Consider the following 24169-nt stretch of genomic DNA (forward strand, 5'->3'; position numbering starts at 1 on the left):
AGATGGTGGAACAAAAGTGTCATGTCACTTTCTTTGCCAAAAAAGCTGCTTTAAAGTGGTTTGCGGATTTTAGTGATGAGGAAAAAGAGTTGTTGGTCCGACGTTCTGAAGCAAAGCTGGACAATACCTCTCAAGTATGCCTACACCATGAAGCCCTGTTATTCTATTTTTATTCTTTTGCTATTCGGACTTAAGCCAGGTCCTATTCATCAGGACTTCTTATTTCACTTATCCCAGAGATTAATAAACATGTATAAGGCAAAATAAAAGATTTCGGGTATAATTTGAGTGCCAGAAAAATGTGTTCAAACTTCCAGTGCGCCTCTTTGATGATGCTACTTTTTAGGGCCTTATATGCTTGGATTGCAAAACCAAATCCACTTTTCTAGGTAGTTTAGAATATACTCTTTCTAATGACCATAGTTCAGAAGAGTTTGGAGAAAACACTTTTTTGAAAAATTTGACTTAAAATACCTATTTTTAGCACTTTTTGTAAAATCGTCAATTTCACCCTAGATTTGTGAAATAATGGAAAGCAATAGGAGAATGAAATCTTATATTCTAAGACCTTGTGTTGGTGAGTTATGGTGTGCAAAGTTCCACGTATATCCCACAACTACTTTTGTAGATATAAAAAAACTAAAGTTCGCATTTTTTTTAAACAGCTGTTTTTTCGCCCAACTTTGCTTCAAATTATCTATATGAAAATTGCTCAGGAATCCTTTTCTAATATTTTACTTTAAAGAGCTCTAAAATTTGTATAAGATGGCCAAGTTTTGTTTCTTTCATGCAAATACTTACAGAGATATCTCATCTCAAAGTTGATGAAAATTCAAGGACGCACTGTAGAAAGCTGTGCTTTGCTCTTAAACTAGTGACTGTATCTCCGTAAGTATTGAATTTCTGAAACTGAAACGTTACCACTGTTCACTGAGAACATGTGTGAATGTTCATACAAAATTTCATCAAAATCCATGAGAGTGATGTGGGAGCATGGAATGACCCTTTTTATATTCAAGAGAGATGGCTTTCTTCAATTAATTCTTCAAGACACAACAAAAAGACTGCTGTATTTTTTGCTCATGGACAAAAAAAGTCCTGTTTCAGACAGAAAACGATCTCTCACACACACACACACACACACACACACACACACACACACACACACACACACACACACACACACACAGAGAGAGAGAGAGAGAGAGAGAGAGAGAGAGAGTATTCGATATTCTTGTCCGTTCCTACACCCCTGTCCCCAACCCCTTGCCTCATGACTCATATCCCTGCACTAGATTTAGATGCAAGACCTGTCCATACATCCTCCCACCAACACCTACTCTGGTCCTGTCACTGGCATCTCATATACCATCAAAGGCAGGGCTACTCGTGAAAGTAGCCATGTGATCTACAAACTAAGCCACAACCACTGTGCTGCTTTCTGTGTGACCATGACAACTAAAAAGCTGTCTGTCCACATGAATGGCCACTCCCAAATTGTGCCCAGGGGACGACTGCTGAACAACACATGGCCCAAAACGATCAGCTACACTTCAGTGACTGCTTCGGATCCTATGCCATCAGGATCCTTCATAACACCACCAGCTTTTCTGTGCTGTGCTGTGCGAACTGGCCCTACAAAATATCCTTCATTCTTGTAACCCTCCTGGTCTCATCCTTTGATAGTCCCCATCATTCAATCCCTTCCCTCCCCCCACTCAAAACTTTGCAAGCCTTCTATTCTGCCAGTGCACCTACTAGTCTCTTCCCCTTCTCCATGCCTCCCTTCTCCTCTTTCCCCTTCTTCCACACAGCCTCCTGACTCTCCAACTAGCATTCATATCCTTCCCCTACCACATTCCTACTTGCTCTCATAGCAGCACAGTGTCTCCCCACCCCTCCTCTGCTATCCCTCCCTCTTCTTACCCCATGCCACTTCTGTACTTCTGCCACCCACCCTGACTGCTGCTCACCGCAGATGCAAGCAAAGCCTGCAGTCTGGTCTAAGCAGCCATAGACAGTAGCTTCTGAAGAAGGGTGTTTCTGTCTGAAAGCTAAGAGTTTAACAGTCTTATCATTGTGTGTATCAGCACCTCCTTTAAGAGATGAGCAATCCATCATATTCATATTGTTGAAACTATATCTATGCTGTTAAAGTAGGTGTATCATTTAAGATGCATAATGTGTTTTTTTTTTGTATTGTCGTTACAGAAGAAAATATTGAACTAGTATTTGCCCTATATGATGTTTCAAAATAATATGGCAGTTGAAATGAGCGGATAAAAAATAAGTCCAGACTCGCATTTGGGAGGACGGCGGTTCAAATCCGCAGTTGGCCATCCTGATTTAGGTTTTCCGTGATTCCCCTAAATCATTTCAGGTTAATGCCGGGATGGTTCCTTTGAAAGGGCACAGCCGATTCCCTTCCCCTTTCTTCCCTAATCCGAGGTTGTGCTCCATCTCTAATGACCTCATTGTCCACGAGACGTTAAACACAAATCTCCTCCTCTTCCTCCACTTCTAGCAATCATGTGCATAGAAGCATTTGGGTTTCATTTCTGCATTCTAATGCAGCTTAAAGATAACAACTCAAGTTGAGACATTGAAAGGTTGATAGGCGCTTAAATAAGACAAGCTTTTGGATGATGTCTTCCATCAAAGCTAGCCAATACAGAAAACATTGTCCCAGCTGAGTACATTGTACGGGCTCAAGTTGATGAGAGGTTTCACTGGGTTGAATGGACGAAGGTGAGAAAGAACACAAGGAGAGTTGGAGGGAAGGGTGGCTGAAATCTGGGAGTAAGTGCAGGATATAGGAATGTGGCACTGGTGAGTTCCCTCTGGCGTGGGCAGGGAAAATTACATGTGTTGCAAAGTTATGTGGAGAAGTGAATTGGGAGGATGAGATAGAACAGAGGAAGAGGGAGGTGGAGGAGGAAGAGGTCTGAATGTACAGGGTGACAATTACTAACCTACGTTAAATAAAACTGTCATAACTTCCGAACGGTTCGTATTAGGACATTCAAACTGCATGGTGGGCTGCGGGGCATGTAGTAGGAAGATAGCTCAAAACAGAATGTGAACAACCAATGGATCACTTTTCCACACTGTGTGTCATCATCCTAAAGAAATGCACTTAATTGTTACATGTTCTTTGAGGGTTCTGTGCATAGCAGCTCTTCTGCACTAAAGGTAAAGCAATCCTCAATCTGAAGGTGGGTTTGAATTCTCGAGTGGTTTCCTAGGTATGGTTCTGTTGGAGACTGTATCTTGTTGCCTTCCTCCAAGTAGAGAACTTTCTTATCAGTCAGTTGTAGAGGGACCTACAGCTTAATGTGGACTCTGAACCACAGTATGACATGACACACATTCACTTTAAAAAGTCATTACTGAAAATCAAAGAAGAGGTAAGTGACACAAAAAAATCCTTGTACCAATTGGGGATTGAACTGTAGACCAAACCAAAAATTCTTTTACAGTATCTCAAAAACATACAGTTTCAGTTTTGTTGTCATTGCTGTGTTATAATTATTCCAATTACAGTTGGTATTGCATTGGACACTTTCAGTTTTGCTTTACAATGATTTACTTGTTTCTGTTGGCAGTGGAAGCACTCTTTGTTGAGGACCAGGATGGAGAGCTGCAGGCAATGCTAGAACAAGCTTACCGTGAAACGTCTCGTCGTGTTTTGGATGTTCTCAACACTCAGTACAAATTCATGGACCACCTGCAAGCTTTAAGGAGATATCTCCTGCTGGGGCAAGGGGACTTCATTAGGCACCTTATGGAGTTACTTGAGTAAGAGAAAAAGTTTTTTGAACTTGCAAATTCTAGGAATTCAGTTGTCTCACTATTTAGTAGTTCTTGCTCTGTCTTGTTAGATGAATTTATAAATAACAGTTTTTTTAGTTATTCTTTAGTTTAAATTTGATTGCACCTTCTAAAAGAAAGGCAAACTAGAAGTTCATAGGTTATAAATAACTTAAAACTCCAGTAATGGTCTAGGAACTGTTGGCTGAATTTAACTGTATTCCGTAAACAATTGTTGTAACATTACTATAAGTACAAATGAGTTATATAAATGTAGGTGTTGTGAGTAGGGTTCCCATTTGCCCTGATTTTTCCTATAACATTCCTGATTTTAAACAAAAAGTCTCAGTGTCCCCAAATCCTCTTTGTTGGGGATCCGTTCTTAACTAATCACCGGTCCTGACACAATGCTTTGCCAGAAGTTTTGCAAAATTGGCATTACACTCCATTCACATGCAAAAACTAAATTTTATTGGTTCTCAAGTTTGATGTAATACGTAGATGCTTTTGGTAACGCAGTGGCTCCCTCAATCTTTTAAACAGTTGTATGTGTATTCTAATTTTGGTGTGTTGTATTGTAGTATGGTAGTTTAACATTCCCATTGCTTGCAGCAGTGGCTTTGATAAACATTATTTTAATGTTATCTGTGTTAATCATGGGAAAACGCTGTGAGAATTGGCATTTATGAAAGGACATATGGTGAGTGCTGAATGTACAGTTTATGGTGCCAAATTTAGCGTTGGGCAGTGAGGATGAGCTTACACAGTATATCACATGAATTCCAAAAAACATAAAGCTGCACCTCAGGTAAACTCTTCAAGATCGAAAATTTATAACTGCTCATCAGTGAAGGTAGTTTCACAATGGATAGGTAACATTTGGCACAAGAAACCAAATTTGCATATCTTGCAGTGATGTGCCACCAAAGTTTCAGATCCATGGACTGCACCACTGACATAATTAAACCACTGTTTAATAAGTAGTTCTTGTGTTGAAGATGAAAACCATTAAATTATTGCAAACAGGATTGTGCTATTTGCTATGGAGCAGATAGTGAAGAAACTGAAAGAAAGACAGTTTTTCTCGATGGTGATACAGTCTTCCAACGATGAAAACTACACTCTGATTCTTTAGAGGTTAGATTGTAACATCAGGGTAAACACATTGTAGTGATAGTGTTGGAAATTATGAACTCTGATGTTGGAAGGAAGTGTAGAACATTTGTCATTGTGTGTCTTAGAAGTGTTGAAAAAGTTTGATTTTAACGAAAAGGTTGTTGCAGTTCTGCCTGACGATGTAAATGTGAATAATGGAGGAAAGAAAAAGAAAGGTAAAAACGCTCTTTATTTTAAGTCACAAGAACAGAGTTAAAATAATTTAATAAGTTAGGATGTCCAGCTCAAATTATGCTTAGTGCTGTGCAAACTGGCACCGATGGCATATCAATGTGTACACGGAAAAACATTCTGTGATTTCACTGAATTGGTATACAGAAACTTTTAGATCATAGTAAGATTAGATTGTTGGTTATCTCTTCTACAAGCTATTGAAGGGGTCATTAATGTTTTCCAAAGCATTAAAATCGTACTTCCTACCCCTTGACGCGTGTCCTGTCACTCTGAAGAGTTTTGCCTAAGTTGACCCTCCTTCATCACCCTCAGAGACTTTCAAGTTGGTTTGTGCTTTCTCCAACAGTATTTTTGCACTGACAGGGTGTATTCGCCCCGGGACAACTGGGAAATCTGGGAAAAACCCGGGAATTTTTTCATCTGGGAGAAAACCGGGAAAACTTGGGAATTCTTCAGAATTCCATGAACTTTTTATTGTTTTAGTTTTCAATTAAATTTCTGTAATTTTGACTGGTAAGAATTGATTTTCTAACAAATAATATTACTCTGTTCCGAAAGCAAATGCGCCATTTACAGTAACAAAATATTGTGTGCAAACAAGTGTCTGCCAACAGCAAAATGTGTCAAAGGCCGTAGGACAAAGACTATGTATGCAACAGCCCGCCTGGCTAGCAGTGTGGTCTAACATGCTGCTTTCCGAGCGGGAAGGCGTGCCAGTCCCTGGCTCGAATCTGCCCAGCAGATTAGTGTCAAGGTCTGGTGTGCCGGCCAGCCTGTGGATGGTTTTTAAGGCAGTTTTCCACCTACCTCGGTGAATGTGAGCTGGTTCCCCTCATTCTGACTCAGTACGCATAGACCATAATTACTCTACCATGCAAACATTTGGGGTTACACTCATCTGGTATGGGACGTTCCCCAGAGGGGAGGGGGGTACTGGGGGCCGAACCACACAATAACTCTGGGTTCGGCAACAGGCAGTGGTGTGGCGGGTGTTTCAACTTCACATGGAGTACATTGTCTTCATTTTATTAGATGAACAAATGGTTTCACTAGGCAATGTTTGAATTCTTCAATAGATACGGAGAAATCTCTTCTAATCCTGCAAATTTTTTGTTTTTGAAGCTGTCAATAAACTGCAACTGTCATCCATGCATACTGCCTGTAGTGTGCAGTAGTTCTGTTCATTAGTGGACTCAAATTTGTGTTGTGTATCTATCTGTGCAGACATCATTTTCAACAGTATCTGTAAAGTAATTATTGTAAATATTTCTAACCAAAAGGCGATCAGAAATTACCATATTTACTCGAATCTAAGCCGCACTTTTTTCCGATTTTTGTTATCCAAAAAACCACCTGCGGCTTAGAATGGAGTGCAAAGTAAGCGGAAGTTCTGCAAAATGTTGGTACGTGCTGCTACAACTAACTTCTGCTGTTGAATATATGTAGCGTTACACAGGCATGCTTTGCAGGCACAAAGGTAAATACTGGCGCCAAAATCTCTACTTCAGTAAATAAATTTTTAAAAAAAGGGCTAGAAGACGAGCTGTTTTCTCCACCCCGAGTTTCGACTACCTGCATTTTCATACATTATCCAACGAAGTAAATAGAAATTCCGTATTCTACAGCTTTGAGTGTAGTTGTCTTTCAAATATTCATAGCAACAAAAATAAATTTCTTTACACTAAAATACCAACAATTCACAAGGCTTTAGGATTGTTGCACGAGTTGATACGCTGGGGCTCATTAAGATTTCACGTAGCGGCACCTATTGCTTCGTGGAATTTTGTGAAGAACTTTCATTATAGTGCCAAATTCAGGAGGGGAGTTATTTCTTTTGCGGAACAAAGTTCTAACTGTGCTGCAGGTTAGTGATATGGGATTGATGAGAGCAACGTCAGGTGATGGCGACTGCAGAGAGACAAATTACTTGAATGTTCAAGTAGCAGGAAAGCATTTAGTCGCCAAAGTGTGACCAATATCATGCACTAGAAGTGATTTTAAATGAATTTGTTCAGGAACAGCATCAGAAATTCCTGCCTGTGAATGATGAAATTTTAAAAATTAAGGCACATGAAATTGCTAGAGAGCAAAAAATCAAAAATTTTAAGGCTAGTCGCAGCTGGATTGATCTGTTTATGAAGCACTGGGGTTTTACACTTCGGATGCAAACTTCAGTTGCACAGAAGCTGTCGAAAAATTATGAAGAAAAACTTGTGGAATTTCAGCGCTTTATAATTAGGCGGCGCACAGAAAAGCAATACCTTCTTGGTCAGATAGGAAATGCTGACCAAACTCCCATATATTTTGACGTGCCGTCAAATTATACGGTTGACACCAAAGGAAAGAAAGACATAAGTGTTCTTACAACAGGGGGTGAAAAACAGTGGATGTTCGTCATGCTTGCTTGCACAGCATATGGACATAAATTACCCCATTCAGAATTTTCAAGTGAAAGACTTTATCGAAATTGGAAGTGTTACTAAAATTTAACTTTAATTGTACGAACAAACAAAACTGGGTGGTTTTCGAACAACATGGTGCTGGAATGGATTGGGCGTGTGTGGAATCGTCGTCCTGGTGTAATGCTTGCTTTACGCAGTCTGTTGGTATTAGATGCGTACGCAGGCCATACAACACCTGCAGTAAAACAAAAATTAGAGGAAAGCAAAACGGACTTGGCAGTAATTCCAGGTGGGATGACTTCAATTCTGCAACCACTTGGCGTCTGTTTGAATAAACCATTTAAGGGCAGGCTTAAAGGCATGTACACAGACTGGCTTTCGAAAAGCGACAGACAACTGACGCCAACAGGACGTGTAAAACATGCAAGTATGTCGCAAGTGTGTCAATGGTTTTATGATGCCTGGAAGTATGTTCCAAATCAGACTGTGCAACAAGCATTTAAAACATGTTCGATATCCAGTGCACTAGATGGTACGGAGGACGGTGCTCTGTATGAAGAAATGAGCAACAAAGAATTGAGTGATAGCGATTCAGAATCGTGACTGAGATTTTAAACATTTCGTATCAGATTTATTACAAACCTAATAAAATTTTGTTTTAATTTTCAGCATTTAATTTCTAAGTTATTTTCATTCTTATTTTATAAGTGTTGCACAGGATAGAAAAGTGTGGAGTGCTGCATCAAACCAGTCTATGGACTGAAGATGACAACACACTTTGCGTTAGAACTCATCACTAAAAATCTACTACGAAAATCTAATTGGCAAGACTGTTTGAAATATATGTCAATATGGCCAACTCTACATTCTGAATTTTTTTCCTACCTGTGACAAGAGACAGTTGCTAATACGAACTTTCATGAATGGTGAATCACATGCAGTATTCTCTTCACCATAAGAATTATATGAATGTAAACACTATGCCATGTATTCTTTCATGTTTGCTGCTATCTCATTTAAATCCTGTCTGCCTAATAAATTACGAAACTAGAGTGAGACAACAGCAAACGCGGAAGAATATACATATCATGTCATGTTTATATTCGTATTATCCTTATGCTGAATAGTGATACAGTCAAAAATGAAGCATGGCAACTGACTAGATTTTTAAATCTAAGAGGATTCTAATTTCTGTGCAGAATGTAATGTGCTAAAGAGGTCTGCAAAGATTTTCAAATGGAGAAACATTTTCGCTGTTTCACTAATGAGACAATTCCTCTTTCTTTTTTTAAAAAAAAGTGGCGGTAGCGAGCACAAAAGCAAGCCATGCTGCAAGCAGTGAGAGGTTGTAAACACACATAATAATGTGACAAACAACGCATGACACACTACAATAATCCATTTTCAGCTTAGAGTGATGTAAACACCTTATCAGATCAAAGCAAAATAAGCAATTGATTCAAACCAGACAAAGCACATGAAAAAGGAAGGGTACCCATATAAATACAGATGAAGTGCCTGACGCATAACAATGGCTACCTGGTAAAGCTTAACTGCTAAGCTTACGACTCTAACCAAATTACTGTAGCTGTATCTTCATCCATTCGACCTAAATTGTGTCTCACACTACAATGGACCAACTTTGTTTTGATTTGGAGGTGCGGTCTAAAATTTTGAGTCTCAAATTTCAAGTGCAGCTTAGATTCGGGAATTTTACTTTTTATTTCGAGTCTTATTTTTCAGGTGGGGCTTAGATTCGAGTAAATGCGTTATTTCATTATTCACAGTTAACTCTTCATTACTAATTTTAGTTTTTATTACATTGTTTCTGATTTCAGTTACATCTGACCAGGAAAACTTCGCCCGTGTTTCATATCAGATGGCAAATTCTTTCTGCTTTAAATATCCTGACTTTTTTCTGGTACTGATACTCGCACTGCTTGTAGAGTTCTTTATGTAACTCGGGGTCTCCTTCTGTGTGACTTGCATTTACTGACAGGAATAGAAATATTGTTGACTGCTTAATGAGAGAAAAATAATTTAACACTTTTGTAAATCTATACGAGAGAAGGAAAGTTGCTACTCACCATATAGCGGAGATGCTGAGCTGCGATAGACACAATAAAAAGATTCACACAATCATTGCTATCGGCCATTAATGCCTTTGTCAACAGTAGAGTTTCAGCTCTCTGAGACTGCAGATGTGTGTGCAAGTTGTGCTTACTTGTGTGTGTGTGTGTGTGTGTGTGTGTGTGTGTGTGTGTGTGTCTACTGCTGACAAAGGCCTTAATGACCAAAAGCTATGATTGAATCTTTTTATTGTGTCTATCGCGGCTCAGCATCTCCGCTATATGGTGAGTAGCAACTTTTGTAAATCAGATACGCCTGCAATTTGAGAATGATGCTCGATGTAGTCGTTAGTCATGGCGCACAAAAGGGATTTACATTAGTGGGAGAAGTACAAACAGATTATTCCCTTGTGCCATGTTGCATGATTATGGTTAGTTTTACAATCTAGAAAAATAAATAAATAGATATGTCTTGCTTGAGATCAGTATGCCGGAGGCACAGGGTCTCTCTGAGGAGCTGACCTGGAGAAAACTATTATTCCTTTTATGTTCATGAAATCGGAAAGTTAAAAACTGCAAGCTATTGAAAAGGATGAGAATTGCCCTATTTCTTTATGTACTGCACAAGTGGCAATGTTGACAAAGTCCAAGCCAGCTAGGAATTAATTCGTTTTCACTTACTTCCTATTACAGCCTTGAAGAACCACTAAACCCCGTCACCTTCTCTACAATAAAAGGTACCATAGGACAATAATAATTTTGTACATTGATTTCTTCACTTGAATGGTTATTATTAAATAATGAATGGACATACTCCCAAGCTCTATTCAAAGTAAAAAAATTAAAGATACCATAAATACATTACATTACCATATCTACTATTTTTCTAAAGATATCATAATATTCCATCTGGCACTGAAATTATTTATTGTAACATTTTAATCTCCAAGTATGATGAGATGTACATTTTTGTGACCTGACATTTACTCAAAACTCCATTGAGTGATTTCAGGAAAACTTAAAAATTTCCACAGGAGGATCTATACATACCTACAACCAAGAAATTTACAGCGCAAATCACAAATTTTGGTATTGAAATTTCAGATTTATAAACACAAAATTGTTCACTCAAAGCACTTCTTCCATGTAAGTTATAAGCTTCCATATTTTTGAGTAAATGACAATGACAAAACCTTCATTATGTATCTACAATAGAATGTTTCTAGGGTATAGCCTTCCAGTTTAAAATAATGAATATTATCTACTGATTTCTGGTGTTCTGTAAGAACTACAACACGTTGGGCTAATCGTGTGATAAATGATTCAAAAACATCTATTTTCTTTCCTAAATCCTGTACATTATAACGCAAAAATCGCGGATAATTCTCATGCGAATTTCAGCCTGTATGAATCACATACACTGACATTGTGTACTGTAACACAGCGGGAGAGTTTTATTGTACTAAAAAACATCACTCTTGTCCTGCCAATGTATTGCGCCACTGACTGGGAATTTCATGATTGATTCTGCCAAGAGTTAGGTAATTTTGTCCTTGAGAAGAATGGCCACTGGCAGAACACTGCAAATTCAATTTACTGTTTCCTCTTTCTTTGATCCATGTTATCATGAAGTCCTTCCCTAATCTGTTAGGACGGAGACCAGAGAGTTTGTGGACATTGGCTTGACTGTTCAGACACAGAGAATTAAACAAACCTCTGTAAGAACAATCCTATGATGCATTATATGGCTGTTAAGATTAACAGCAGGAAACCTGTGGGGTACTTGCCTCACTGCAGTTTTATTAAGTGGAGTTGACTTCCGTACCATCTTGGGGGACTACGAAAGGATCATTAGAAACACATGTGCGCGGGCCAAGGCCTCCCCCCCCCCCCCCCCCCCCCCCACACACACACACACACACACACACACACACACACACACAATGAGTGCTGAAAAACAAATCAAACATACTCTCAGTGGATTTTTTTCCCCCATCAGGAAGTGCCACAAGCCACAGAACAAACTAGTTTTGCAGAGAATAGTGTAAGTAAAAAAAAAAGTATAACAGAGCACAATGCAAGAATGTGTATTTACAAAATTTCAAGGCGACGCAATAGCTTGTCAGTATTTACTTTCAGGAGACAGAATTCTAAATACTGCAGGTAGATATGCAAAAAACTATCATAGCTTTCGGAGCTGCTAGTTCAGAGTTTCAAATTCATCACACGGTTATTCAGTGGCACACATCTTGGCAGGAACTGTTGACATCATGCCAGAGAATGGTGCTTTTTACAGGCCAAGAATCCGGGCCAATTTCCCCTAATAATCAAAACAGACAGCAGCACCTCAGCAAGGCTATTGTAAGCTTTAAAGATAGCATGGATGTGGTCACAACAAAACTACAAAAGGTCTGGAAGTGGCAGGAGACAGAGAGATGAAGAACATAATGAAAAAAATCAGCAACATCAAAAAAGAGAGGATGACCCAAAGAATAAACGTAAGGAAATGAATTCTGTATGTTGCAGGCAAAAAGGAATACAGGGCTCTACAGCCTCCTGCTTTTGCAACATCTTTTGCATCAACCTTAACGAAGTTAGTAAGTGAAGTCAACATCTCCAAACAGACTAAGTAACAGAAGACTGCAGAATCAGCTGTGCCACAAGTGTGCATGCAAAACTACCAGGACAGTGAGTATATAACCTTTCACTGTGATGCCAGTAGACACCAATCCGCTTCCTTTCCAGTGGTGGCCCTGCTGGACGATGACCACATGCTTCTTCTCCCCTTTTGCTATATGGGCCACAAAATAAGTGACGATGGCCGAAATAAAGAGGAGATGAAATGCACACTGGCAATAAAAAGAATACGGCTCTGAAAAAGATGGATATTTTAACATCTACAACAGATTTGTGTTAGGATGTTTTTTCTAGGAATATTTGTGAGGAGTGTAACCTTGTATGGAAGTGAGACATGGATGAGAAGCTGTTAAAACAAAAAGAGACTAGAAACTTCTGAAAAATGGAGCTGTAAAAGAATATTGGAATACATTGGTAGATTGAATAACAAAGAGAGGCTTGATGGAAGTTGAGTGATAAACATGGGCTCAAGGTATCTCGGGCTGGAGAGGCAGGTGGCTGCTGACCCTGACCAGGGTGGCAGAGACAAAATTAGTTTTAATGACACTGCAGAATGCTGTGGATGGAGGCCACAGTATTTAACATGGACCTGTAGTGACCATAGTTTATCACATGGATCCAGGTTAGGGTGCATCCATATTGCAGGTCCATCCAGAAAGGGGAGCGACAACATGCACTGGTTGTGGGAGCAGCATGTCGGTGCGAGTGAGGTGAAGGATACCATGAAGCCACTCTGACAGACTGCAGCGTTTTGCTCGAGTGGCCCTGTAAGTTGGCAACATACTACAGAGGGCATTAGGTACAGTTTTGGACACTATTTCCGTGGGGAGTTGGGTCTTGAAAATGTGGACAAAGTATTCTGCATGACTGTTGGAGGCCGGATGAAATGGAGCAGTTAGAAGGTGTTGAATTCCATTGAGGCACAAAATTGTTTGAAGTCATGAAATGGGAGTGCCATCCCCTTATCAGAAACCAAAGGGCGTGGGGTACCTTCAGTGGTAAAGATATTTTCCAAGGTCACGGTAGTAGTGGGAGAAGTGATCTGGAATACCTAGAATTGAAAAAAATTAACGTTAACAACCAACCGCTTGCAGCCCAGAAGGGCCAGCAGAATCTCTGTGAATATGCTTAAATTGCTCTGCAACATTGGGCCAGGCAGAGAACTGCGAGGGAGACGCAGTTGATGGGCTTGATAGGTAGGACATCAGTGGACAAGGTTCAAGATGTAATATTGGGCCAGAATAGGTATTGTTGCATCAAACGTTATATCCTGGATGTGCTCCAGTGCACAGCGTGCAGGAGATGCAGCACTCATTGCTGAAGAAAGAAGCAATTGAGACACAGCAATGGACATTGCCAGAGAACCAAACAGAATCCCTTGATTTGTGTGCAGTTGATTTCACCATAGACAGAGGGTCAAAGCTCGGGGTCAGGAGGTGTGCCTGTCCGCCTATATTCCACAGAGTGAGTGAGGCAGCCTAATGTTGAGTCTTCAGGTGGCAGCTGTGTTGTCGTATTATGTTATGGGCAAAACTGAAAAGGCCGAAACCAAACCTGAATGAAGCTGGAAACACACCACTTGGTATTGGTCAAAAGCTACGTCAGGTTACATAGGGGATTTGGATAGGGTGTATGCTTTAATGTGTAATGTTGCTACCCAATAGTGGACAGAACAGTGAACATTAGACAGGTAAAGCACACAGTGCTGCAGGCAATTCCCAGTCCATTCCGTTGAGCTACGCTTAGGGCCATAGATTGTGAGCGGTGGTTAGTGATCCATGACAAGATGAAATTTCTGTCCATTAAGGAATAATCCAATTTTTGGGCTGTGTAGATTATGGCAAGAGATTCCTGTTCTGTCAGAGTAGCACAGCTGGAAAGCAGGTAACATCTTAGTATCACATGCAATAGGGTGCTCTGTGCCATCAGGATATTTATTGGGGAGGACGACATCTTATACAGGCCGGGGGACACATCAGTTGCTATTACCAGCAGCGTAACAGGTGTTGTCATGGATGATAGCTGCTTAAGGCAATCTTTCCAAGTCTGGAAAGTATATTGACAATGAGGTGAACATCCGAAACGCATGCCTTGGTGTCATAGCTGGTTCACTGGGTAAAAGAGCTCAGCTAGAATTGCAGTGAGAGGCCATAAGAGTTGGTCTTACCCACAGACACTTCAAGATCTTTCACATTTGCAGGTGGCTACATGTTATCAGTCATGTGACAGAATGTTCTGTTGGTTTGAGTCCTTGGGCAAGAATTTGAATCCCAAGTATGTCAAGAACAGTTTCTTGAAAGAACACTTGTTCATCTGAGTCCTTTTGCTGCCATCCTCTGGAACAGGAGTTCGAGGTTGTGCAGGTGGTTCTGAGGAGTATAACTTGAAACGAAGATATCATCAAGGTATGCAGCACAGTTTAGAATACCTTGTAGTAATTGATCCATGAAGTATTTTAACATGGCAGGGACTGAGGAAATTCCAAAAGGTAACTGATTATACACTGAGGTGACAAGTCATTGGGTGAGGGTGAGTCCTCACATGGTCCAGTGCGGTGCAGACCACACGAATCCATCGACCTAGATTGTCACTGTACAAGCTGGTGGTGGCTCCATAATGGTGTGGGCTGTGTTTACATGGTACGGACTGGGTTCTCTGGTCCAACTGAACTGGTCATTGACCGGAAATGTTTATGTTCAGCTACTTGGTGGCCATTCGTGGACTTCATGTTCCCAAACAACAATGGAATTTTTATGGCTGGCAATGCGTCATGTCACTCGGCCACAATTATTCATGATTGGTCTGAAGAACACTCGGGACAATTCGAGCAAGTGATTGGCCACTCAGATCACCCAGTATGAATCACATCAAACATTTACGGAACATAATTGAGAAGTCATTTCGTGCACAAAATCCTGCACCAGCAACACATTCATAATTAAGGACAGCTATAGAGACAGCATGGCCGTGAGGATAGGTTGTGAGTCGTGCTTGGGTAGCTCAATTGAAAGAGCACTTGCCCGCGAAAGGCAAAGGTCTCAAGTTCGAGTCTCAGTCCGGAACACAGTTTTAATCAGCCAGGAAGTTTCATATTAGCGCACACTCCGCTGCAGAGTGGAAATCTATTCTGGAAACATGCCTCAGGCTGTGGCTAAGCCATGTCTCCGCAATATCCTTTCCTCCAGGAGTGCTAGTTCTGCAAGGTATGCAGGAGAGCATCTGTAAAGTTTGGAAGGTAGGAGACGAGGTACTGGCTGTGAGGAGGGGGCGTGAGTCGTGCTTGGGTAACACAGTTGGTAGAGCACTTGCCGGCGAAAGGCAAAGGTCCCAAGTTCGAGTCTCGGTCCGGCACACAGTTTTAATCTTCCAGGAAGTTTCATATCAGCGCACAGTCCGCTGCAGAGTGAAAATCTCATTCTGGAAGCATGGCTCAGTATTTATGCAGAGGACTTCCAGCTACTCATTGAGTCCACACCACATTGCGTTGATGCACTGTGCCAGGCATATGGAGGTCCAGCATGAAAAAGGAGGTATCACATGACCTTTGCACCTCAGTTTAATGGTCGAGACAGTGTGACCTGTTCAGCAATAGGTAATTTTGTGATGTTGCGTTCAAGGGAATTTGAAAATATATCTCTGAGGTCAATTTTACTTAATAAGGTGCTGTGGCCTAATTTTGCAGGGTGTTCATTTGGGGTCAGTATGGGGGTAAGTTTCCACTGCAGCTTTTGCGTTTATCATTAGAAGTCAACAAGATTACAAGAAGTCTCAGAGTGCAGTTGGGTTAGTTTACTGTTACCAGTGGTGTGGCGCTTTGACCATGGAGAACAGGCTTTAACACATCTATGAGTGAGGCTGTTCATTTCTGTTGTGAGGGCATCCTTTAGAGCCAGGAGTGCCAGGTGAGATTTGGAGGATCACTGGATAACTATCTCTTGAGAGTCGTGAGCTTCGAAATCAGTTCCTTTCCCTAGCCCAGGTGAGAATATTTGAGCATATCTGCCACAGGGAGTCTTTGGAATGGTGCCAGGTCTTCCGGATTACAAGGTGTGTGTCGTCTGATGAACTGTGAACCTGTAAAAGTGTGGAAAGAGTCTACCCCAAGAGCACTGTCACATTGTGGTCACGTACCATAAGAAAATTTACTGAATGAGAAACATGGTTGTGTGTGTGTGTAAAACTGCATAGGCCCATGTGTTTGTTTCTGTTGCCTACAGAGATGGTAACCCTGAACTTAAATCGATGGATTGGTTTAACAAGGTCACATAAACACCACTGGAGAGGTGTAACATCACTGAAAGATTGCCGACAAACACACCTGAGTATATTGGGCTGCATTTTAAGAAGTTTGCCCTTCCGTAGATTTATTTCCACAGATTGGGGTGTGTTTGTGGTGGGGCTACTAAAAGTTGCCAGAAAGCTGACATCACATCTTCCATCGTCTACTAACTCTGGCCTGCATGGGCAGTTCATAGGTTTGAGCTATCTGCTTACTTCCACCAGAGACCTGCAGAATGTGTCTCCTCAGTGTGTGGTTCCCCACTTCCAAGTTGGGAATAAGGTGCATTATAACGTCCTTCATTGGAGAGTCAGCGTACTTCTGCTCACACACACATTCAAAATTGCAATTCCTACATAATCCTTATCGATCGGTGGCCAAACCCACTTCAGTTTGATTGGAGCTGTTTTTTTGCTGCCAAAATTCTAATTAGTTGCAATAACATGTTTCTTCATCGAAAAATGTTCATGTAGTTACGATAATATTCTGTGAAACTCAAGTTATGCTGGATTCATTAGTTGCTGTAGTTTCTGTATTGGATTACACACCTCAGAATTTCCTGCAAGTGTGTTGTCATTTGTCTTTCCACGTCAGAAATTTTGGAAGTCATAAATTGTAACTGCAGTTGTTTGTGATAATCGTCCCACTCTTCAGTCGGTTTGTTGAAGGATGGAAAAGCCATAAACATATGTATGGCACAGAATACATACCTGTTGCATTTGCTAACGATTTTATTGCCTATAAAATTGCTGCCGCTTGCTCTTGAAAAACCCACATTGTTTGCATTATCAATAGTTATAGTTACTTCGTGATTGAAGACTCGTTCAATTGACTAATCACAAAGTGTTCACAAAATCCAAATGGCACATGTCACAGATCCTGAGTCATCTCGATTTTTGTGAAGGTGATCTTCACTCAAAACTAATGGAGACTCGCCCTCGTTTATTCTAAAAATTGAGATATGTTAAAGAAAGCTCCCCAGAGTAGGTGGTGGTGCAGAAGGCCATGGGTGAAGACCACGGAATACAACATGTACCCTTTGTAGACAGAATTTGTCCCGGGGATGCAGATTCAGGGGCATCTGAAATAGCAGGGCCACCCACAAAGGAGAGACCTCAGTGACAATGGACATTGGTGCCTGGTGCAACATGTCCGGATGGGTGTGATGAAGATGGCTATGAAGCCATTCTGCCAGACTGTGGCCTTCAATTGGGGTGGCCCTATAAGTTATCAAGAAACTACATAGGGCAGTGTTGTACATTATTTCTTTCAGGATCTGGGACTTGAAACTGCGGCCAAAGCATTCCACGTAACCGGGTGAAAGGGCACAGTATGGAGATGTTAAAACCCATTACAGGTAAAAGACTGTTTGAAATCATGGGAGGTGAACGCTGTCCTGTTATCTGAAACCAAAGTGCAAGTATGCCTTCAGTGGGTAAGATTTTTTCCAAGGCCAAGGCAGTTATGTGAAATTTGACCTGTAATATTCAGAATACAAAAGGGAAATGAGAAAACAAATCCATCACAACCAACCCCATGGATTTGTGAGCACTTCACTATGTCAACTCTGTGATAGAACTGCAAGTGGCTCAGATTGATCCTGGGCTGGCTTATAGGCAGAATTCTGATTAGGTGTGGTCTCTTCAGAGGGTGGTCCTGTGACAAGCACCATTTGACTAGTGGCGCCACAGCGGTCGACAGTAATGTTACACCTGCTATTCAGTGTCCAAAGTGACATTGGATGACACCACTACACTTCCAGTCCATCTGTCACTAATGTGTAATCATTGTTTGTAGTTAATTTCAGCCATATGTTGTTTCAGTGTGCGACCCTGGTCTTCACAAAATACAAGCAAGCCCAGTGGATTCAGTGTGTAAGCATCTACATCTACATCTACATCCATACTCCGCAAGCCACCTGATGGTGTGTGGCGGAGGGTACCCTGAGTATCTCTATCGGTTCTCCCTTCTATTCCAGTCTCGTATTGTTCGTGGAAAGAAGGATTGTCGGTATGCCTCTGTGTGGGCTCTAATCTCTCTGATTTTATCCTCATGGTCTCTTCGCGATATATATATAGGAGGGAGCAATATACTGCTTGACTCTTCGGTGAAGGTATGTTCTCGAAACTTCAACAAAAGCCCGTACCGAGCTACGGAGCGTCTCTCCTGCAGAGTCTTCCACTGGAGTTTATCTATCATCTCCGTAACACTTTTGCGATTACTAAATGATGCTGTAACGAAGCGCGCTGCTCTCCGTTGGATCTTCTCTATCTCTTGTATCAACCCTATCTGGTACGGATCCCACACTGTTGAGTAGTATTCAAGCAGTGGGCGAGCAAGCATACTGTAACCTACTTCCTATGTTTTCGGATTGCATTTCCTTAGGATTCTTCCAATGAATATCAGTCTGGCATCTGCTTTACCAACGATCAACTTTATATGATCAGTCCATTTTAAATCACTCCTAATGCGTACTCCCAGATAATTTACGGAATTAACTGCTTCCAGTTGCTGACCTGCTCAGTCCATTTTAAATCACACCTGATGTGTACTCCCAGATAATTTATGGAATTAACTGCTTCCAGTTGCTGACCTGCTATTTTGTAGCTAAATGATAAGGGATCTATCTTTCTAAGTATTCGCAGCACATTACACTTGTCTACATTGAGATTCAATTGGCATTCCCTGCACCATGCGTCAATTCGCTGCAGATCCTCCTGCACTTCAGTACAATTTTCCATTGTTACAACCTCTCGATACACCACAGCATCATCTGCAAAAAGCCTCAGTGAACTTCCAATGTCATCCACAAGGTCATTTATGTATATTGTGAATAGCAACGGTCCTACGACACTCCCCTGCAGCACACCTGAAATCACTCTTACCTCAGAAGACATCTCTCCATTGAGAATGACATGCTGCGTTCTGTTATCTAGGAACTCTTCAGTCCAATCACACAATTGGTCTGATAGTCCATATGCTCTTTGTTGTTGTTGTTGTGGTCTTCAGTCCTGAGACTGGTTTGATGCAGCTCTCCATGCTAATCTATCCTGTGCAAGCTCCTTTATCTCCCAGTACCTACTGCAACCTACATCCTTCTGAATCTGCTTAGTGTATTCATCTCTTGGTCTCCCTCTACGATTTTTACCCTCCACACTGCCCTCCAATGCTAAATTTGTGATCTCTTGATGCCTCAGGACATGTCCTACCAACCGGTCCCTTCTTCTAGTCAAGTTGTGCCACAAACTTCTCTTCTCCCCAATCCTATTCAGTACCTCCTCATTAGTTACGTAATCTACCCACCTAATCTTCAACATTCTTCTGTAGCACCACATTTCGAAAGCTTCTATTCTCTTCTTGTCCAAACTGTTTATTGTCCATGTTTCACTTCCATACATGGCTACACTCCATACAAATACTTTCAGAAACGACTTCCTGACACTTAAATCTATACTCGATGTTAACAAATTTCTCTTCTTCAGAAACGCTTTCCTTGCCATTGTCAGTCTACATTGTATATCCTCTCTACTTTGACCATCATCAGTTATTTTGCTCCCCAAATAGCAAAACTCCTTTACTACTTTAAGTGTCTCATTTCCTAATCTAATTCCCTCGGCATCACCCGACTTCATTCAACTACATTCCATTATCCTCGTTTTGCTTTTGTTGATGTTCATCTTATATCCTCCTTTGAAGACACTGTCCATTCCGTTCAACTGCTCTTCCAAGTCCTTTGCTGTCTCTGATAGAATTACAATGTCATCGGCGAACCTCAAAGTTTTTATTTCTTCTCCCTGGATTTTAATACCTACTCCAAATTTTTCTTTTGTTTCCTTTACTGCTTGCTCAATATACAGATTGAATAACATCGGGGAGAGGCAACAACCCTGTCTCACTCCCTTCCCAACCACTGCTTCCCCTTCATGTCCCTCGACTCTTATAACTGCCATCTGGTTTCTGTACAAATTGTAAATAGCCTTTAACTCCCTGTATTTTACCCCTGCCACCTTTAGAATTTGAAAGAGAGTATTCCAGTCAACACTGTCAAAAGCTTTCTCTAAGTCTACAAATGCTAGAAATGTAGGTTGGCCTTTCCTTAATCTTCCTTCTAAGATAAGTCGTAAGGTCAGTATTGCCTTACGTGTTCCAACATTTCTACGGAATCCAAACTGATCTTCCCCGAGGTCGGCTTCTGCCAGTTTTTCCATTCGTCTGTAAATAATTCTCGTTAGTATTTTGCAGCTGTGACTTATTAAACTGATAGTTCGGTAATTTTCACATCTGTCAACACCTGCTTTCTTTGGGATTGGAAGTATTATATTCTTCTTGAAGTCTGAGGGTATTTCGCCTGTCTCATAAATCTTGCCGACCAGATGGTAGAGTTTTGTCAGGACTGGCTCTCCCAAGGCCGTCAGTAGTTCAAATGGAATGTTGTTTACTCCCGGGGCCTTGTTTCGGCTCAGGTCTTTCAGTGCTCTGTCAAACCCTGCACACAGTATCGTATCTCCCATTTCATCTTCATCTACATCCTCTTCCATTTCCATAATATTGTCCTCAAGTACATCGCCCTTGTATAGACCCTCTATATACTCCTTCCACCTTTCTGCTTTCCCCTCTTTACTTAGAACTGGGTTTCCATCTGAGCTCTTGATATTCGTACAAGTGGCTCTCCTTTCTCCAAAGGTCTCTTTAATTTTCCTGTAGGCTGTATCTGTCTTACCCCTAGTGAAATAAGCCTTTACATCCTTACATTTGTCCTCTAGCCATGCCTGCTTAGCCATTTTGCACTTCCTGTCGATATCATTTTTGAGACGTTTGTATTCCTTTTTGCCTCCTTCATTTACTGCATTTTTATATTTTCTCCTTTCATCAATTAAATTCAATATTTCTTCTGTTACCCAAGGATTTCTACTAGCCCTCGTCTTTTTACCTTCTTTATCCTCTGCTGCCTTCACTACTTCATCCCTCAGAGCTACCCATTCGCCTTCTACTGTATTTCTTTCCCCCATTCCTGTCAATTGTTCCCTTATGCTCTTCCTGAAACTCTGTACAACCTCTGGTTTAGTTAGTTTATCGAGGTCCCGTCTCCTTAAATTCCTACCTTTTTGCAATTTCTTCAGTTTTAATCTACAGTTCATAACCAATAGATTGCGGTCAGAGTCCACATCTGCCCCTAGAAATGCCCTACAATTTAAAACCTGGTTCCTAAATCTCTGTCTTACCATTATATAATCTATCTGATACCTTTTAGTATCTCTAGGATTCTTCCATGTATACAACCTTCTTTTATGATTCTTGAACCAAGTGTTAGCTATGATTAAGTTATGTCCTTTGCAAAATTCTACCAGATGGCTTCCTCTTTCATTTCTTAGCCCCAATCCATATTCACCTACTATGTTTCCTTCTCTCCCTTTTCCTACTGTCTAATTCCAGTCACTCATGACTATTAAATTTTCGTCTCCCTTCACTACCTGAATAATTTCTTTTATCTCATCATACATTTCATCAATCTGTTCGTCATCTGCAGAGCTAGTTGGCATATAAACGTGTACTACTGTAGTAGGCATGGGCTTCGTGTCTATCTTGGCCACAATAATGCGTTCACTATGCTGTTTGTAGTAGCTTACCCGCACTCCTATTTTTTTATTCATTATTAAACCTACTCCTGCATTACCCCTATTTGATTTTGTATTTATAACCCTGTATTCACCTGACCAGAAGTCTTGTTCCTCCTGCCACTGAACTTCACTAATTCCCACTATATCTAACTTTAACTTATCCATTTCCCTTTTTAAATTTTCTAACCTACCTGCCCGATTAAGGGATCTGACATTCCATGCTCCGATCTGTAGAATGCCAGTTTCCTTTCTCCTGATAACGACTTCCTCCTGAGTAGTCCCCGCCCGGAGATCCGAATGGGGGACTATTTTACCTCCGGAATATTTTACCCAAGAGAACGCCATCATCATTTAACCACAGTAAAGCTGCATGCCCTCGGGGAAAAATTACGGCTGTAGTTTCCCCTTGCTTTCAGCCGTTCGCAGTACCACGACAGCAAGGCCGTTTTGGTTATTGTTACAAGGCCAGATCAGTCAATCATCCAGACTGTTGCCCCTGCAACTACTGAAAAGGCTGCTGCCCCTCTTCAGGAACCACACATTTGTCTGGCCTCTCAACAGATACCCCTCCGTTGTGGTTGCACCTACAGTACGGCTATCCGTATCATTGAGGCACGCAAGCCTCCCCACCAACGGCAAGGTCCATGGTTGATGGGGGGGAGGGGGGGGGGCATATGCTCTTACTTTGTTCATTAAACGACTGTGGGGCACTGTATCGAACGCCTTGCGGAAGTCAAGAAACACGTCATCTACCTGTGAACCCGTGTCTATGTCCCTCTGAGTTTTGTGGCTGAATAGCATGAGCTGGGTTTTACATGATCGTCTTTTTCGAAACCCATGCTGATTCCTACAGAGTAGGTTTCTAGTCTCCAGAAAAGTCATTATACTCGAACGTAATACGTATTCCAGAATTCTACAACTGATCGACGTTAGAGATATAGGTCTATAGTTCTGCACATCTGTTCGACGTCCCTTCTTGAAAACGGGGATGACCTGTGCCCTTTCCCAATCCTTTGGAACGCTACGCTCTTCTAGAGACCTACGGTACACCGCTGCAAGAAGGGGGGCAAGTTCCTTCGCATACTCTATGTAAAATCGAACTGGTATCCCATTAGGTCCAGCGGCCTTTCCTCTTATGAGCGATTTTAATTGTTTTTCTATCCCTCTGTCATCTATTTTGATATCTACCATTTTGTCATCTGTGCGACAATCTAGAGAAGGAACTACAGTGCAGTCTTCCTCTGTGAAACAGCTTTGGAAAAAGACATTTAGTATTTCGGCCTTTAGTCTGTCATCCTCTGTTTCAGTACCATTTTGGTCACAGAGTGTCTGGACATTTTGTTTTGATCCACCTACCGCTTTGACGTAAGACCAAAATTTCTTAGTATTTTCTGCCAAGTCAGTACATAGAACTTTACTTTCGAATTCATTGAACGCGGCCCACATAGCCCTCCTCACACTAAATTTCGTTTCGTGTAATTTTTGTTTTTCTGCAAGGCTTTGGCTATGTTTATGTTTGCTGTGAAGTTCCCTTTGCTTCCGCAGCAGTGCCTGCTGTAACAGTTGATCATACATAATTGGTATACTGTGCGGTAGCATGGCTTGATTATAATGGTGCCATCAACCACTTAGTAATTATTATTAGTGAGTGGACAGTGACCAGAATGTAATCAATCAATTGTACTTTTTTTATTTTATTTTATTTTTTATTTTTCCTGTTTGTGCACTTACATTATAGTAAAGACTGAAATAATTGGATTTACTGTTCTAAGCAACTTCACACAATACATAACTTTAATATCCTTCTCTGAAGAAAACAAATGGGAGTGGGAGAGCTAACATTATCAAGTTTCAGGGAGAGAACTGTGTATTAATTTATTTTTCGTCATTATAATGGAATGAGATTGAAGAAAATAGTTCTCAAAACAGACTGAAGTGTGTATTGGACCAGGATTCAAACACATAAAAGGTGTGTTCAGAAACTATGAAACTTCTTCTTTCCAC

General features: G+C 41.0%; 1 protein-coding gene across 3 annotated transcripts in view; it reads left to right on the plus strand.

The window, feature by feature from the left end:
* Positions 1–24169, plus strand: part of LOC124774886 (gamma-tubulin complex component 3-like) — a 290049-nt gene that overhangs the window by 144774 nt on the left and 121106 nt on the right. For all 3 annotated transcript variants that reach the window (XM_047249540.1, XM_047249538.1, XM_047249539.1), the window contains one exon: positions 3606–3798. In XM_047249540.1, the coding sequence (XP_047105496.1) occupies positions 3606–3798 (193 nt within the window). The remainder of the gene's footprint in view (positions 1–3605; positions 3799–24169) is intronic.

Source organism: Schistocerca piceifrons, chromosome 2, assembly GCF_021461385.2.
Source record: "Schistocerca piceifrons isolate TAMUIC-IGC-003096 chromosome 2, iqSchPice1.1, whole genome shotgun sequence".
NCBI lineage: Eukaryota > Metazoa > Arthropoda > Insecta > Orthoptera > Acrididae > Schistocerca > Schistocerca piceifrons.